We start from the raw sequence: 19,680 nt of genomic DNA, 5'->3' as shown, positions 1-19,680 counted from the left end.
TGGTCTATAGTATTTGGACGTATTACCTATATAGAAAGAAACATTGTCATATGTCTGACATAAGTACAAAATATTTCATTTCACTTTGTCAAATGATCAAGTTACTTAACGCACTTTTATGTATTGGAGAAATGCACTTGGTGGACCTGTTAACCCCGGTTTAGTTTTTAGCCTAAGAATCACCTTTTATCAACTTTTATGCTCTACCAAAAATATTCATTGCAGATTATCTTTTAATTGCTTTGTGTAACTAGCAAGACTAGCAAGGTTGACACTCTTGTTAGAACTGTTGGGGACACAAGCGAAGTGTTATTTGTGTAGCATGACATTAAAATGTTGCAAGATACCCATAGTACAGACTCCTTGTACCATTGAAGACCTTGTACGGTTGTCTCTAGAAGAACAGACAAAGAACATCGTTACACTTAGAGAATCTGAAACGTTGCATTCTCGAATGCCTCTCAGGTCTAGTCCTAGTCCTACTGCCTATATCCAAAAAAATAAGGGTTGCTAAATGAACTTCAAATCGGTCAGCTTCTGTGAAGTAGAGAGGCACGCATTCTTTCTCCCTGTTTATATAGGAAGAGCAATGAGATTGTACCCTATTTGATGTTGGTCCACAACCTCAGAACCTTACATAGTTCAGTGACATTGTACACGCCATATAAACAACACACCAATTTGATTCTTGGGTATATTCAAGTCTACACTGATTATATCGCTTGGTATAAATTTTCTATAGGGTTGATAAAAGCGGTTCTGCGCGTTACATATTTCTGTGCAAGGAGGGGCTAGACTTTGGTAGGCTAGCAGCCATGCATACAACTTGCTCACAGTATCCGCCATGATTGGGCAAACACACCGATGAATGCATGGATGCAGAAGGCTTTGGCTGTAAGCATTGTGACTAACTACTCAAGATCTTCGAATGACTAGCTGACCTACTCAAACACTCACTGTCTTCACCGGGGCTACCACATTAGATCAATAGTACTAGAATAAAAAATAGGCTATATATCGGGTTGTTGACCAAGAGTGAATCAACCAAGCACGATAACTGGTTTACGAGGAATTCGTCGCATGCATGCACATCTTTATACGGGATACTATAATATGTGCCCAAATGATGGATTAGTTTTCTTGGAAGCAACATCACATCATAGGATGTTGGTTCGGGTGGGTCTCTGCTTCGTAGTAAGTACCAAGAAATACTATACATTCCGGACCAAAGAACAAGCAATATACGTATTTTACACTCACGCCTGCATGCTCGTCAAATGAGGACTAACCCTGCCTGCCTGCCGCCACTTGCCCTCGGAAGCCGGCGATGGAGTTGAAAACTAACCCAAAAAGAGTACGTGAAGGGTAAACCAACCCAAGCTGCTAGCTAGCTGTACGTTTGGCATGTAGAGCCGCCGGCAGTGAAGTTCTTTCTTGTGTTTTTTTTTCTAGAAACTTCCGTTTTATTTATCTTCAATTATGACAATACAACGAACACTAGAAATAATAAAAATTACATCTGGATCCCTAGACCATCTAGTGACGACTACAATCACTGAAGCAAGCTGAAGGTGCGTCGCCATCATCGCCCCTCCCTTGCCGGAGCTTGGAAAATTTGTTGTAGTAAACAGTCGGGAAGTCGTCGTGCTAAGACCTCATAGGACCAGCACACCAGAACAGCAACCGTCGCCATTGATGAGTAGCGTAGATCAAAAGCACCCAATCTGAAGCTAAACAGACTTGGACGAACTACGACCAGATTCAAGCAAATCCATTAAGGACAGATCCACCGGAGACACACCTCCACACGCACCACTAGTATGTGGGCTACGCAGGGAGAAGCTTATTCCATGTTCTAAAAGCCGCTGCCGTGTACGACGCAAACCCTAACAAAACTTGAAGGAATATCTAAAAACGAAGCCCTCCGGCCAGTAAGGGCCGGGATCCACCGCACCGCCATGGCCCTAAGGCCACTGGAGACGAGGCAGACTGGTGGCGGTGCCGACAGGAAGCTGAGGAACCCTAGCTTTTTTGGGGGACGAGGTGACTACGTGAGGCTTCTGTGTTGAGATGGTTTCACTATTTACTGTATGTCGCTTGGAGTGTTCTTTTGGATCGTTGGCTGGAGCCACAGTCTGAAGCATATGTTGTTTTTCTAAACCATATTGGATGCATGTAACTCATTAAGAAGAAAGGGAGTATAACATCGAAAACGGCACAATGCTTACTTCACTTGAGATCGCGCAATCCAAACAACACCGTACGAACAGCGTACCTAAGATAGGCCTAAAGCATGAAACACAAGCACGAAGGACCCACGACCTGAAAATAAACACTACCAACCCAAAAGGATACATGAAGGGTAAACCACATGGGACCTTGACGACAGCTTCTAGCAGAACACGGCCAACCATGATAGGGCGCGAGCACCACCAGTTTCACTGTCGACTGCCAGCACATGCTTGAACCAAATTAAGGAGCGCAAGGTCTAGGAGGGAGGGGACCCTGGCAACTTGGAGGCAAACAACAAGGATCAGGAGGAATATTGCCCTCATGCAGTATGACTCCATAGACCATCCCATCCACCTCAAGGAGATTAAGGCGACAACAGAGGTAGCCCCTGGCCCTGAGGTGGTGAAATGACATGCCATTGCAGACCATGTACTGTTATCTCTAGATGAACGAAGCAAGGACATCGCTGCACTTATAGATTTGGAAACTATCCTGCATTCTTGGATACCTCTCAGGCCTAGTCGAAGTCCTACTACATGTATCCAAAATAAGGATGGCCAAATGAGCTTCAAGTCGGTCAGCTTTTCTGAAGTACAAAATACACGCATCCCTTCTCCATGTTTATATAGGAAAGAGCATTGGATATGTACTCTATTTGATGTGGGACCACATCCTCAGTTCCTCACAACCTTGCATGGTTCCATGACATTTTACTCGCCATATAAAGACCACACCGGCTTGATTCTCAATTGTATTCAAGTCTGCATTGATTATATTGTTCGGTATAAAATTTCCATAGGGCTGATAAAGAGGTTCTGCACGTGACATATTTCTGTGCAAGGAGGGGTTAGACTATGGCAGGCTAGCAGCCATGCGTACAACTTTTGCTAATGGTATCTGCCATGATTTCGAGTGATCGGGGCAAGCACACCGATGAGTGCATGGATGCGAATGGGCGTTGCTTTGGCTGTAAGCACTGGTTCTGATCGACCACTGCTCAAAATTCCCGCATGATTAGCTCCTACTCAAACACTCGTTGTCTTAGCCAGGTAGACGTAGATCAATAATACTACTACTGGTATCACAAATGGGCTATATATATCAGCTGCCTGTTGACCAAGAGTGAGTCAACCAAACCACGATAACCGGTTTTGGAGGAATGCGTCGCTTGCATATCTTCATACGAGAGATATAATATGCGGCCAAATGATGGATCAGTTTTCTTGGAAGCAACATCACATCATATGATGTTGGTTTGGGCAGGCCATTGTACTGGACCAACAAATACATTTTATACTCACGCCTGCATGCTCGTCAAATGACTACCAACCCTGCCTGCCTGCCGCCACTTGCCCTCGGAAGCCGGCGGTGGAGTGGACATATGATCCGTGTCTAGGCCCTGACAATATGGCCGTTAGGCGCGAGCTTAGTCAAAGGTTGATCAGTTAGGACGATGGAGAGTGGTTAGCGTGAGCAGCGGCAGCGGCAGTTGCGGTACGACTCTGCAAGCCGATCCGATCCCATCCGATCCCGTGCCACAATTCGCGGGCGCGGGCAGCGCGTTTCCTGCGCCGTGAGCCTTTTACCGTTTCAACTCAACAAACTCGCGGAAACTAACGGTGCATTCCGGAACAGGTTGACTGTAGAAAGATACGGTGAAATGCCCCACATAGTAGTAATAATAACGGGAAAAGGAAAAAAATTACTTAACTAATAATTTCTAAATGACACAAAGCCTCACATGATCCTTTCCGTTACATGGGAGGTATTACTTCAATCTTCCTACCACTGAAAAGTGATTGAAGTTTGATGATGCAGAGTACCTTTTTTTAAAAGGATGCGGTGCCTTTGTTTTATTTGAAGAGGAGAAAAGATGGGCGCATCGTATCCTGTCTGGGCCACAAGACAACATCCTTCTCCCCAGGTGCTGCCAAATGTGGGTCCCGAAGAAACCAAATAATATCAAACAGGGCCTACTTTAGAGCAACGTCACAACCTAACCTGGTCAGACTCTCGCCGTGACGTGGAACCGGTCTTTAAAAAAAATGTTGTTATCAACAGGATTGTTTCTCTCGGTTTAGCCCTTGGAGTTTTGCATAATCTGCTACCCCCGAAGCTGGTGGTGGTTTTCTTTTGGGAGGGGATGTTGATGGTAGTAGTTGTTTTTTTCTTCTCAAAGTTCACTAATAACAACAATCAATTGGAATGTCTTGTGTTCAACAAAAATTGAATGTCTAGTGGTTGTTTGGATAGAGGAGATTAGCGATGGGATTATGGAAAATGCATTTTAAGCTGGTTTTAAGGAAAATCGGTTTTATCTACGTTTTTGTGAATAACCAGTTTATACAAAACTATGTTTGGATTAGAAAAGTAAAAAACTGGCCGCTTCAGTTATTTGCTTGGATAGCCCGTGACTTATGAGTGTCTTCTCCCGTTCGTAAACTTCGCTCGTCACTACTTTCCCCAAATTAGCCGCCATGTCTTCTTCATCGAAGCACGCATGTGCCGCTGCTCCCCTCCAGTTCATCCCCAGGCCCCTCTGATTCTCCTCCGCCATTAGCTCGTTGACACCGCTGCTTCATTCCTGTCGGTCGTAAATGAATCAGTGCCTTTTGCCGCCATCTATTGCTCGGCTCCCCTCCGTTGGCGCTTCACCAGGTAGACGCCACTGAAGGGTGCGGACGGCGGCAAGGACTTCCACTCGACGACTCGCCGTGCGCAGCGGCTGCTTTACCTCGACGTCGGCAAGCACGGACGGCGGCAGTGGCCGATTCCCTCAACAACTCGCGCGTTCGTGTACTGCGGCAGCCACTTCCCCTCAGCAACACGGCGCGCGCGCGGCCGGCTGCTGCCACTTGGACTCGGTGCCTTGGCGTGCGCGCACGACGGCAGCTTCTTTCCGTCAACGACTTGGCGCATGCGAACGGCGGTGGCCTCTACCACTCAACACACAAGACGACGGTACAGCACTGCTTCTCGAAGTCAACAATCTGAAGAAAATGTGCGCTAATGAATTTGTTGCAGAAGGATAAATTAGTTACGTTGAGTTTCTGTAATCGTGTTTTCACAAAAACGACTAATAGTGGTTTTTCGCAAAATGCATATTCCTGGTTTTGTAGAAACTGAATCCTACTTATTCATGTTTTATCTGCGATAATCAAACATGGTTTTAGTTTGTTAGGCGGTTGCCTCAGTTGACGGAAAACTAGTTCTATTAAAACACGGTATCCAAACAAGGCCCTAATGTGTGAATTTGAATAGTTATATGTTCCTACGAACCTGTTACAATTATCTGTCTTTCTAAATTAGCATATTTTCCATTTGAAAATAACCCTAAAATGATACTCGTTCAATACACCGCGTTTTGGTGTAGTTGGCTACAAAAAAACGTCCTACATTTTGTTAAAGAGGGATTGAGGAGTACATCAGAACGTTAAGGAGCTGGTTGCACATGTTGCAAACAAAGCCATAATTGCTTGGATATTCAATTTGGCTTTAGGGAGCACATGCTCCTGCGTGCCAAAAATGTTGTTTGCAAATGTCAATTTATTCTGAAAAATAATTCAATGTGTTCATTGTCACACTCAGATGCTACCTGCAATTTTTGAGGGAAAAAACTTAAGCATTTTGACCCGTGCAAAAAAAGTCGAATGCCAAATGTTACTTCCAGATGTTACACCTATTTTTTTCACTGACGAAGTACTGCTACCCTGTATCCCATGAAAATTGCCAAGCACACTGCTACATTAGCATGAACATCTACAAAAAAAAGAATTTTTAAATTTTATTTACTATTTGTTTTGAATTTACTGTTCATTAGGGAGCATCTACTCCTGAGGGCCAAAAGGTCACGTCCATAATTGTTACTCTATACTTTATATATAAGGTTGGGGTGGTATCGAGGTGCATTGGAGAGAACTGACAAGTGAGAGACATGAAAGAGAAACAGAGGTTTTTCTAATGCAAAGTGGAGAATGCGAATAAAAAAGAAGAGTTGTTTAAGTCACCTGATTTTAGCTTTTGCTGCAACAAAAAATGGAAAATAGCTCATCTTAGATGTCTAGTATGCACGATTTCAATCTTACTAGGATGGAACTAACACCAATCACCAGACTCGTTCTTTTTTCTTCAAGAAGAAAGGCGGTACAAGCCTCAACAAGAACAAGCTAATCAAGCAAAGGACATTTTCTAATTTCTACCCTAAAAGAAACAAAAAAATCAATATGCTACGCGTATTGTGCAATAAGAAAGAGTGATGCTGAAAGGAAAACAAAGATAGAAAACCTATGTTTGTTCCACTCATTCCACCTCATCTACTCCAAATACCATTGTTACAAAAAAACATAATCAAATATTCACTACAACAATAGATGACAAGAAAAAGGTGTGGAAGTAAACAAACACAGCACTAACAGTTGTGCCATAATGTTAGCCTCATCAGTTAGTCCCAAAGTTTCTTCGGCCTTCATCGTCAGCAAGCCAAAACCTCCATCTTTCTCCTCCTTTCTGCACCCAAACTTCCCCTCCTTCCTTCTCTCCCTCCAGTTGCCTTCACCTCCGCTCTCTCCTGCTCCTTCTTCAATAACAATATATACTCTCCCCCGGCTCCGAGTTTGCATGCATGTCATCTCCTGTGTGCAGCCCCGTCTCTCCTCCACGGTATAATTCTCCCTCTTTGTAAATCATCATAATTTATTTCTTAAAGGACTTTGTTGGAGTATTTTTCAACAATTCCCTCGATATGGTATTTTGACTAGACAAGTAGAACGGATGGGAAACATGGAAGGATTTACCTAGGTTCAAGCCCTCCAGGAGGAGGTAAAACCCTACTTCATGTTCATGTATATTGCTTCCGTATAGGAGTTACAATGATCGAGTGGTTGAGAAATAGCTTTATGGTTCTCTATCACCTTCGACTACCCTAGCCTCGGCTTATATGGGCACTGGGGCTCTAGGTTACATTATCCTAGTCTGTTATGGATGAGTCCTCCTAGACGTCGGTCTCCTTGTGTACGTACCCCAAGTCCTCCACGTCTCTCTTGTTGTAGGGGCCATGGGCCGTGATAGCCGGTCCATGACATAACCAACCTAGGGGGACACTAGGCCGGCCTACTTGGGCCAGCTTCCGATGAGGTACCCATGGGCCGTAGCACCGCCAAACCTCAAGATGACATAACTAAAAATCATCGAGCGACCAACTGCACAAGTTGCAAAGATATTTTTAGCTTCGATATAAAATTAGTTAATTTACAGATGAGTGCGCCGATAGTATGAAAGTGTATTGATGAGAATTAAAGTCAGGGATCAAGAATAGATGGATGCTTTTTAACACAAAATGAAGAAGGTAAAATGAAAATAAGATGTAGTTCTGAACACCTAATCTAGGACACAATGTCGTAGCAACAAAAAATAGCATGTCCTCGGTGTCTGTTATGTGATGTCCATGGCTATAGTCATGTTACCATATCCTTTGTCATTTGTATGGTCAAATCTCCCAATACGACAAGGTTTAATATCTACTAGAAATAATGAGCCATCATGTTGGAAATAGCACCATGTTTCATACACACATGTTGGAGCAAAGAACCACATTTTCCAGTTGTGCAAAAACCCAATTGTCATTGAACCAACTTGGCAAAAAGCAGACTAAATGGAAGCCAACTGTGTAGCGGCCGGAGTGAATCTCATGATATCTACCCCCGTCGTCTCATAATATAAGAGCATTTTCAACACTAGTGTAGTGTTAAAAGCACTCTTATATTATGGGACGGAGGGAGTATCTTGCTAGTTTTACATCGATACCAGCCAGTTCGATATATTTTCTAACCAGGGTATGGTTCCATATCTGGCAAGAAAAAAGGCAAAAATTACCAAATTCTGCTACTATTGAAGAAGCAAAGTAGTGAAAGAACATAGTGAGCTATCTTTTGGAAATAGTTCCATGTATCATACATTTGTGTATGGAGCGTAGAACCACATGTCTTCCGGTTGTTGAAAAACTCAATTGTCATTAAACCAATTTGGCATGAGATGGACCGAATGGAAGCCAACTGTGGTGACCAGAGTGAATCTCAAGATATCTTGCTAGTTTTATAGCGATACCAGTCAATTTCATATATTCTCTTGGCGTAGTAACAATTTCATATCCCCAAAAATAAAACAGACACAAATGACCAAACTGTAATACCCTTCAAGAACCAGAGCAATGAACGAACAAGGTTGAGCATATAAAATAGTATTTGGCTATGCCAGATCTATTGTCCGAGAAGACAATAGAAAAACATGACAACAAAAGAAAAAGCAGAGCAAAAAAACCTATGCTTTGCTACACCCACCCCATCCCACCAGTCCCTACAAAAAGATACACGGAAAAGAAATGGTGTCCAAGTAATGTAAAGCCAAAGGCTATGGCTTTCTCCTCCTTTCTCCGCCAAACAACCCCCTTTCCTTCTCTCTCCTGTTGCCTACACCTCTGCTCAATCCTTCTCCTTCTCTGGTAATAGTATATACTTACCAGCAGCCCCGTGTATGCGCATTCGCCCTCTTGCTTGACTTCATCTCACGTGCCCAGTCTTATCTCTCCGTCATGGTGAGTACCCCAAATTTCAATTCCCCGGTATAGTTCCCCCTCTTTGTAAATCAACATAGTTTCTTTTTGGAAAAGGACCTCCAGATGATATAGCCAAAAGTCATCGAACAACAGGTTGCACAAGTTGAAACTCTATTTGTATTTGCGATAAAAATATATAATTAATTGATCTATAAGTGTGGTGGTAGCATGGAAGTGTATTGATGAGAACTAATATTCAGGGCTCGAGAATAATCGATGTTTTTTTCTAGCACAAAACGAAGAATGTAAAGTGAAAAAACAAGATGTAGTCTCGAACACCTAATCTTGCATGCATTGCCATAGCGACAAAAATAGCATGTCCTCGATGTCTATTGTGTGATGTCCATGGCTATAGTTATGTGGCGGTATCTTTTGTGGTTTGCAGGGTCAAATCTCCTAACACGCCAAGGTTTTATATCTACTGGATATAGTGATCTATTGTTTTGGGAAATAGGGCCATGTTTCATACATACGTGTACGGAGCCTAGAACCACATGTCTTCTGGTCATGGAAAACCACAGTTGTCATTGATCTGTCTCGACGAAGAAACGGCTTCATATTGCCAAAAGAAGACCGTCACAAATTATCTAGTATTCTTTTTAAAAAACAGGGCAATGAAAGCCTCAACAAGAACAAAATGAACATATAAAAAAAGATCTATAAGTGTGGTGCTAGCATGTAAAACGAAGAATGTAAAGTGAAAACAAGACGTAGTTTCGAACACCTAATCTCGCACGCATTGCCATAGTGACAAAAATAGTGCGTCCTGGATTTCCATTGCGTGATGTCCATGGCTATAGTTGTGTGGCGGTATCTTTTGTCGCTTGCAGGGTCAAATCTCCCAACATGCCAAGGTTTTATATCTACTGGACATAGTGAGCTGTCATTTTGGAAAATAGCGCCACATCTCATACATACGTGTAAGGAGCCTAGAGCCACATGTCTTCCGGTCGTGGAAAATCACAGTTGTCACTGATCTTTCTCCATGAAGAAACGACTTCATATCACCAAAAGAAGACCGTCACAAATTACCAAACTCCAGTATTCTTAAAAGAAATTGTGTGCTAGTAAACAAAAAGCGCATCGTCAATAGTTGTACCACAACATGAGCCTCAACCATCGCCAGCAGGCTAAAGCCTCATCTTTCTCCTCCTTTTTCCGCCCAAACCGCCCTTCTTTCCTTCTTCCACTCTTGTTGCCTTCACCTCTGGTCTCTTCCGCTCCTCCGATAGTAGTATATACTCTCCACCAGTGCTACCTCTTGAGTATGCGTTGGTTTTCCCTTGAAGAGGAAAGGGTGATGTAGCAAAGTAGCGTCAGTATTTTCCTTAGTTTTTGAGAACCAAGGTATCAATCCAGTAGGAGATAACGCACAAGTCACCTAGTACCTGCACAAACAATCAAGAACCTTGCAATCAACGCGATAAAGGGGCTGTCAATCCCTTCACGGTCACTCGCAAAAGTGAGATCTGATAAATATAGTAAAGTAAATATTTTTGGTATTTTTGTTGTATAGATTGGAAAGTAAAGATTGCAAATAGTAAACGAGATGCGATGTAAATAAAAGAGATGCAATATAATAAGAAAGAGACCCGGGGGCATAGGTTTCACTAGTGGCTTCTCTTAAGATAGCATGTATTATGGTGGGTGAACAAAATACCGCCGAGCAATTGATAGAAAAGCGCATAGTTATGAGAATATCTAGGCAATGATCATGAATATAGGCATCACGTTCGTGTCAAGTAAATCGAAACGATTCTGCATCTACTACTATTACTCCACACATCAACCGCTATCCAGCATGCATCTAGAGTATTAAGTTCATAAGAACAGAGTAACGTTTTGAGCAAGATGACATGATGGAGAGGGATAAACTCAAGCAATATGATATAAACCCCATTTTTTATACTCAATGGCAACAATACAATATGTACCTTGCTGCCCCTAGGAAAGGACACCGCAAAATTGAACCTAAAGCTAATCACTTTTCCCATTGCAAGAAAGATCAATTTAGTAGGCCAAACTAAACCAATAATTCGAAGAGACTTGCAAAGATATCAAATCATGCATACAAGAATTCAGAAAAGAACCAAATAATATTCATAGATAATCTTGTTCACAAACCCACAATTCATCATATCTCGGCAAACACACCGCAAAAGAGTATTACATCGAATTGATCTCCAAGAACATCGAGGAGAACTTTGTATTGAGAATCAAAGAGAGAGAAGAAGCCATCTAGCTAATAACTATGGACCTGAAGGTCTGTGGTAAACTACTCACGCTTCATCGGAGAGACTATGGTGTTGATGTAGAATCCGTCTGTGATCGATTCCCCCTCCGGCAGATCGCCGAAAAAGTCCCCAAGATGGGATCTCACGGGTACAGAAGGTTGCGGCGGTGGAAAAGTGGTTTCGTGGCTCTCTGTGATCGATCTAGGGTATAAGAGTATATATAGGCGGAAGAAGTACGTCGGTGGAGCTTTGTGGGGCCCACGAGGGTCGAGGGCGCGCCCTCCTGCCTCGTGGCCGCCTCACGGAGTTCCAGACTTCAACTCCAAGTCTTCTGGTTTGCTTTCGGTCCAAGAAATATTATCGTGAAGGTTTCATTCCGTTTGGATTCCATTTGGTATTCTTTTTCTACAAAACTTTAAAATAGGCAAAAAAACAGAAACTGGCACTGAGCCTCCGGTTAATAGGTTAGTCCCAAAAATAATATAAAAGAGCATATTAAATCCCATTAAACATCCAAAATAGATAATATAATAGCATGGAACAATCAAAAGTTATAGATGTTGGAGACGTATCAACCAGCTCTGTGTACGCCCGCCCGCTGATGTTTGCTTGAACTACGTCGGTATTTTCCCAAAGAGAAAGGGATGATGCAGCACATCAACCGTAGGTATTTCCCTCAGTGATGAGGCCAAGGTTATCGAACCAGTAGGAGAACCACCCAACACCACGTAAACAGCTCCTGCACTCAAAAAACAAATACTTGCAACCCGACGTGTTAAAGGGGTTGTCAATCCCTTTTGGGTAACGGTGCCAGAAATTGTCAATTTGACGGGATAAAAATTGTAGTAGATTGATAGATGCAAATAAAAGCAAATAAAATTCAGCAAGATATTTTTGGGTTTTTGGATTAATAGATCTGAAAATAAAAGCAAATAAAAATAGATCACAAAGGCAAATATAATAAAGAAGAGACTCGTGGGCCGTAGGTTTCACTAGTGGCTTCTCTCGAGAAAAATAGCAAACAGTGGGTAAACAAATTACTGTTGGGCAATTGATAGAACTTCAAATAATCATGACGATATCCAGGCAATGGTCATTATATAGGCATCACGTCCAAGATTAGTAGACCGACCCCTGCCTGCATCTACTACTATTACTCCACACATCGACCGCTATCCAGCATGCGTCTAGTGTATTAAGTTCATGGAGAAATAGAGTAATGCAATAAGAATGATGACATGATGTAGACAAGATCTATATATGTAGAAATAGACCTCGTCTTGTTATTCTTAATAGCAATGATACATGCGTGTCGGTTCCCCTTCTGTCATTGAGATCAAGCACCATAAGATCGAACCCATCACAAAGCACTTTCTTCCCATTGCAAGATAAATAAATCAAATTGGCCAAACAAAACCCAAATATCGGAGAAGAAATACGAGCCTATAAGCAATCATGCATATAAGAGATCAAAAGATTCAAATAACTTTCATGAAGAAAAACATAGATATGATCATAAACTCAAAGTTCATCGGATCCCAACAAACACACCATAAAAAGAGTTACATCATATGGATCTCCAAGAGACCATTGTATTGAGAATCAAAAGAGAGAAATGAACCCATCTAGCTACTAACTACGGACCCGTAGGTCTACAATGAACTACTCACGCATCATCGGAGAGGCACCAATGAGGATGATAAACCCCTCCGTGATGGTGTCTAGATTGGATCTGGTGGTTCTGGAACTTGCGGCGGCTAGAATTTATTTTCGCCGACTCCCCTAGGGTTCCTGGAATATTGGGGTATCTATAGAGCAAAGAGGTGGTGCGGGAGGCCACCGAGGTGGGCACAACCCACCTGGGCGCACCTGGGCATTAGGTGTCTTTTGGTTCATAAAAATTCGACAAAAAGTTTTGCTGCGTTTGGACTCCGCTTGGTATTGATTTCCTGCATTGTAAAAAACATGCAAAAAATAGCAACTGACACTGGGTACTATGTCAATAGGTTAGTACCAAAAAATGATATAAAATGATTGTAAAACATTCAAAAATGATAATATAACAGTATGGAACAATCAAAAATTATAAATACGTTGGAGACGTATCACTCGCCGTCTCGCTTGCCTTCATCTCCCGTGCCCAGACTTGTCTCTCTGCTACGATGGGTACTTCAAATTTCAATTCCCCAGTATAATTCTCCCTCTTTGTAAATCAGCATAGTTGCTTTTCGGAAAGGACTTCAAGATCATATAACCAAAATTCATTGAGCAACGGGCTGCACAAGTTACAAAGATATTTGTATCTGCGGTAAAAATATATAATTACTTCATCTATAATTGTGGTGGTAGCATGGAGGTGTATTGATGAGAATTAGTATTTGGGGCTCGAGACTAATCAAATTTTTTTAACACAAAAAGAAGAATGTAAATTGAAAAACAAGATATCGTTTCGAACACCTAATCTTGCACGCATTGCCATAGCGACAAAAATAGCGTGTCCTGGATCTCCATTGTGTGACGTCCAGGCTATAGCTGTGTGGCGGTATCTTTTGTCGTTTGCAGGGTCAAACCTCCCAACACGCAAAGGTTTTATATCTACTGGACATAGTGAGCTGTCATTTTGGAAAATAGCGCCGCGTTTCATACATACGTGTACAGAGCCTAGAGCTACATGTTTTCTGGTCGTGGAAAATCACAGTTGTCACTGGTCTGTCTCCACGAAGAAACGATTTCATATCGCCAAAAGAAGACTGTCACAAATTACCAAACTCTAGCATTCTTAAAATAAACAGGGCAATGAAAGCCTCAACATTTCAACAAGAACAAAATGAAAAATAAAAAATAATATTTGACCACATACCAAGTCTCTTGTGCAAGAAGAGTATAGAGTAGAAAAACTTGACAAGAAAAGAGAAATCCTATTTCCTGCTCCACCCACCCCACCGCATCTATCCATCTAACAGAAATAGGCGAAAAGGAGAGGGCGCGCTAGTAAACAAAAAGCGCAGCGGCAACAGCTGTGGCACGGGCAGCAGCGTCAGCCTCAGCCATATCAGTCAGTCCAACCCCCGACGCGTCTTCAGTCTTCGCCCCCAGCAAGCCAAAGCCTCCGCCTTTCTCCTCCTTTTCCGCCCAAACAAACCGCCCCCTCCCCTCCCGTCGCCCTCACCTCCGCCCTCGCCGGCAGTAGTATACGCCCGCCACCAGCTCCGACGACCCGCGCCTTCCCTCCCTCCCGACGTCGCCGCCTCCCGCGCCCGGTCCCCCGTCCTCCCCTCCGCCGCGGTGAGTGCTCCGAATTCCGGTTCCGACGGACCCTTACCTTTCGGCACAGAGTGTACGGCCCTGGCGCGCGCGTTGTGCTTCCTTCCTGTGCGGTTTTAGGGGATTCTTGTGGTGTTAGGGGATTCTCGTGATCCCGGTCGCCTATCCCGCCGCGGCGCGGCGACCGGCGTTTCTGGGCGGAGTTCTGGTTGCGCAGCAGGGGAAGGGGGCGCAGGTAATGTCAGAGACGGACGATCCTGCGGCTGCGGGTTGGAATCGATGCGCGTGCGACGTGTCGAATCTAATTTGTTTTCTTTTTTACCTCTTGTTCCTGATTGTTCTGAACTTGGTTGTCAGTTTGTTCCGCTCCATGAACTGAATCCTAGAGGGGGATCAGAATGGATTGGAAAAAAAGGCTGTTGCGTGGTTTTATTGGCTAGAAGAGAATTTCGTTCTCGCAAGTCACGAATGTGTAAAGCGATGTTTATGCTTTTCGTTGTTCTTGACAGCTTAGTTATGAGTTATGTGACGGAATTTTCCTGGAATTTTGATGCGTTGTTGTATCGCGAGAGATGCTGTGACAGTGAAAGCTCGACTTGATGGACATTTACTTGTGGTAATAATTACTGTATATTACCATTACTTTTCTGGTAACTGCCTAGACTAGGCAAGGAAAAGACCTGACTATGAATTTGGAATTGTGCTGACTTTTCTTGTATCTATAAGCTACTCCCTCCTTTCTAAGATACATGACGTTTTAGATATGGACACTATCTCTAATACACACCTTTGATTTTCTTTTTATAATATATAATTATATATTTTGAAATTGTTTTTCATTGCCAGTTCAATGGTACAATTTCTATGAATAAATCTAAGCATTTTTTGATAATTAGTTGTGAAAGATAAAGGAGATATCTCCGCCAAAAAAAAGAAGATAAAGGAGAAGGCAGTGCTTGTGCTTGTGAGCAACTGGAGGAAGCGTATGTTGGCTTATGGCATACGCGGTCTAGCTTTAATGAGAGGAAGATATCCAGCTGGTTGTATTGTGTATGCATACTTATTTCTTGCTCCCGATATCTAAAAAATGGAAGATAATCCGTTGCTTGTCGTGTTCTATCGTGGCTGAATGTCTGAATCAATTAGCGCTCTTTCTAACAGAACCAATTGTTGAATTGACTGTAGAATAAAGCAGGAATGTCATGCTCACCTGAAAGTGTGATAAAAGCAGAATCATTTGTGCAAAATATACTCCAGATTTTTCTGTACATACTATTTTACTTAAGTGGTTAACACATTTGTGCAAAATATGGTGCTTCAAGATAGCTTTATAACACCTTTCAAAAAAAAATATAGCTTTATAACTCGACCATTTCTTTACTTAATTGTATCTTTACATTATTTTGTTCATGCATGCATTTTTATTCACATTCATGCAGTTTGTCAATATTTGACGGTTATTCTTTGTTGCACAGGGTTTGTTCTAGAGGGTGTATCTGAAGTTCTCTCAGCATCCGAGTGCGCAGCTTTGTACAAAAGGAACCATTGAGGCCATCTCAGACTGTCTTCATGGATGAATGATAAGATCACCAGTTGCTGTCACTTTAAGTATCTACAAGTCACTCTTTTCATAATATTTCTGAGCAGAGATTGGGGAGTCAAGTTGTAAGGGTGTAAAGATGGACTACTCTAATGGTTCTTTCTTTCCTTCATGGCCTGACAATTCCGCTTCTGAGAATTATAGCTTTGTTGATGGTTCAGTGGAATCATATGCAGAAGAAGGAAGTATGCCACCTGCAGGCTATTTCAGAGCTAGATCAAATCAGAATTTAACATTTGATGAGCATGAACAGAACCCTGCTATGCTTGCAAATGGGTGCTTGCCGTACAACACCCAGACTGATCTATTATCTGGTGAGATTCTGTCAGAGGACAAACCTTCCAACAGCCTTATGGAGCTTCCACAACTTCAGAACAATGGCAGTCTGCAAAGTAATTTAATCCCATCAGGGACTCTTCAGTGCACTTCAACACCTGGAACATTTGACCTGCAGTTGGATACCCCTGGCCTTCTAGAACTTCCTCATGCCTTGTCCAGTTCAATTGAAAGCAATGGTAGTGAAGTTTCAGCTTTTCTTGCTGATGTACATGCTGTTTCTTCAGCCTCAACTCTGTGTTCGACATTCCAAAATGTTCCTTCCTACATGGAACCAGTAAGCCTAGAAGCTTTCAGTTTTCAAGGGATACAAAATGCTGCTATGTTCAACAATACAAGTCATTCAAATGGGAACCTGTCAGTATTTGATGAGGCAACCATGGCATCACTACATGTAATGCTCATGACAAAGATATAACTGTAACATATTGGTACTACTGCTACCTATTTCTCATTCACTTGGCTATTCATTCTTGTGGTAATACAGGATAGCAAAGAATTTCTCAGTGGTGGCATCTCATCTTTTGGTACGGCCGAGCAGTCTCAACTAGCTGGTAGTGGTTTGAAGGCTGAACAACAGGTTTTAATTTTGGAACTCTGCCACTAAACAGCAATAACCGCAAGTTATTGTTCATTCAATTCTGTACTGGTAAATTAACTTCTTTTGTTCGTATTGCAGGAACAAAATGTGATGTGCAATATTCCGCTCCCTTTCGCTTCTGGTAGTCAGATGGCAGTGAGTGAAGCACAAGGGACACTGATTCCTTCAAAGGTTTTCTTTAGCATTTGTTACATATTTAGTGTTTCGTTTTATTCTCTTTCTTTGGATTCATATCTAACTGAGTTTGACTCTGTTTGCAAATGTTCAGATAAGCTCAACGATCCATAACAATAAAAGTGAGTACCCTGTCCCTATCAGCCATTCTGCTGATGCGCAGAACAAGGCAAATTCAGCTAATGGAAATAGTGCCAGTGCTAAGCCACGAGCAAGGGCTCGTCGTGGACAGGCAACTGACCCTCATAGTATTGCTGAACGGGTGAGTTATCTTGTTTGGTAAATTCACTCTAGATAAATGAAAATGTTTCATAACTTGGGTTGGTTGAATTTTATCTATGTGTTCATGCCCTATCATATATTTTTAACTGGAACTTGCTTAATACTGCAGCTTCGCAGAGAGAAGATCTCAGAGAGGATGAAAAATCTCCAAGACCTTGTACCAAATTCAAATAAGGTATTATTTATAGTGTTTCCATTTATATTGGTACAAAAAATGCAGGGGTATTCCTTTTTTCCCTGTTCAACATGCAGTACATTTATATTAGTCCACCGAAATATCTTTTATTACTTCCATATAACCGAATCAGAAGAGAATGACATATGGTAATAACCAATCATATATTTGGATACATATGTGCTGAAGTATTGTTTTAAAATTGGCCCAGCAATAAGTGAAGCAAGTAGTTGTTTGGATTTTAAGACTTGAAAAGTGCAAATAACATTTGTCCTAAATAGTTACCAGTTAGGGGTAGCCTACCCCAACTTGCTTGGGACAAAATGCCTTGATGTTGTTGTAGTTATCAGTTAGGGGTAACCTAAGCCATCACAAGTCATAGGTTCAGTTCCTTTATGATCTGCTTAATGTTCTAGGCATGTTTGTTTTGTAGCCACACTTCGGCAAACTAGAGTTCGACAAGTTAGAGCTTTTCTCGCCACTGTTTGGTTAGTGCCTAGTGCCATACTTGCAGGGCATCACACTTCTCTAGCACTAATGCATCATGGCTTGACGTGTCGTACGCACAAGCCAAATTTGCATTTGTTGTGGCGGGCTGGCACCGGATTTGGGCACAACAAAATCTGTGCCACCTATACTGTTATCCATGCCTGGTTTAGAACATTGCGAAGTTAATGAAATTAACTTTTCCTTAAGTTTATTGGTCACTCTCGAATAAAATAGTATAACAATGAAATTTGGAATTCCTAACCAATAGTCTTTTTTATGTGAGCAGGCAGATAAATCATCAATGCTTGATGAAATAATTGATTATGTGAAATTTCTTCAGCTTCAGGTGAAGGTGCGTCCACAAACATGTTCATGAGTAGTAACTTTCCCTGTTGGTTGTCATTCTCCTTCATTTCCTTTCTCTGAAACAAATCGTCCTGGTTTCAACATTACAGGTCTTAAGCATGAGTAGGCTAGGAGCTCCCGGGGCAGTTCTTCCCCTCCTTGCAGAATCTCAAACTGAGGTACGGAAACTTTTCTGTTTGTACAAAGTGAATAGCTCCTTGTTGTGACTATAGGCATAAAAAAATTGGTAGACAATGACAAGTTTTTTTCGTTGTTGCATTTCTACTGTTGGTTACACTACTTTTATGACCATAATATGCTTCGTGATTATTCAGGAGTCTTAGAGCTCCACTTGCATTGTAGTTAGAATTTATATTAGATTCTTTTGTATTTTTCATGGCTTTAATTTGGTTGAATGTAACCAAATCTAATTTATCAATATCAGTACTGATGAATAAACACTTCATTCAAGTCAAGTCCTTGCTTTTTCTCTAGAATGCCAGTGTACTCAAGTTTTATTGCACTGTCGAACTTTCCACAGGGCCATAGCAATTCACCTCTATCACCTCCAACTGCTTCACAAGGGCTTCTGGACGCAGCAGGCCCAGAAGACAGCTTGGTCTTTGAGCAAGAAGTTATAAAGCTGATGGAAACAAGCATCACAAATGCAATGCAGTACCTTCAGAACAAGGGCCTCTGCCTGATGCCTATCGCTCTTGCTTCAGCCATATCCAACCAGAAAGGCACTTCTGCAGCTGCAGTCCCTCCTGAAAGGTGAAAACAGAAAGCACATCATGCTCCTCCCATCGGCCTGAGGAAACAACTGCCGAAATGTGCTAGAGTTCATAGAAGTTATGAGAAAACTAAATCCGAGGCTGAAGGATAGGAAGTTATGCGACTAATAGTACAAGCTTATGGTATAATCTAGTAGCTTACTCCAAGAAACCTATACCTTTTCTCTTCTCTGTTGCACATCGGTTGATGTGTATTCTTTTGTTTTTTGGACGGCATTCTAATTGGGTACAAGTGTCTGGCACCTTGGGTTGTACATGGATCTATGAGGGTTATTACCGACTGTTCATGATGTTATATGATGATCAAAGCAGACCTAGGAAAACTTGGTTGCTTTGGGTTTCACTTGGTTAGGGCAACTCTAATCTCCTCGAAACTGAACTCCCAAAGGAATATGTGTAGTAGCCTCGTTTTTTATCGACCCCCAAAACTTTTAAGTCCATAAACTCTTTTTTTGCACTTTCTCTCATCACATTGCATACGTAAACCTCATTTCCACTTCATTTCAAAACCATATTTAATACAACCTTGATGATTTGAATGCAT

The 19,680-nt window shown here is 42.0% G+C and overlaps 1 protein-coding gene across 2 annotated transcripts; it reads left to right on the top strand.

Annotated features, from left to right (window-relative positions):
• Positions 1–14,135: 14,135 nt before the first annotated feature.
• LOC125519929 (transcription factor UNE12-like) lies at positions 14,136–19,431 on the top strand. 2 transcript variants are annotated; one of them, XM_048684705.1, is made up of 9 exons: positions 14,136–14,361; positions 15,816–16,670; positions 16,764–16,856; positions 16,956–17,048; positions 17,146–17,313; positions 17,443–17,508; positions 18,284–18,349; positions 18,453–18,521; positions 18,884–19,431. In XM_048684705.1, the coding sequence occupies exons 2-9, from the start codon at positions 16,020–16,022 to the stop codon at positions 19,118–19,120; spliced, it is 1,443 nt and encodes a 480-aa protein (XP_048540662.1). In that variant the 5' UTR covers positions 14,136–14,361; positions 15,816–16,019; the 3' UTR covers positions 19,121–19,431. The 2 variants fall into 2 exon arrangements, with proteins under 2 accessions (XP_048540662.1, XP_048540663.1); XM_048684706.1 differs by lacking the exon at positions 14,136–14,361 and adding an exon at positions 14,811–14,956.
• The last annotated feature ends 249 nt before the right edge of the window (positions 19,432–19,680 follow it).

This window comes from Triticum urartu, chromosome 7, assembly GCF_003073215.2.
Source record: "Triticum urartu cultivar G1812 chromosome 7, Tu2.1, whole genome shotgun sequence".
NCBI classification, from domain to species: Eukaryota; Viridiplantae; Streptophyta; class Magnoliopsida; order Poales; family Poaceae; genus Triticum; species Triticum urartu.
This window is presented reverse-complemented; position numbering and strand designations above follow the sequence as displayed.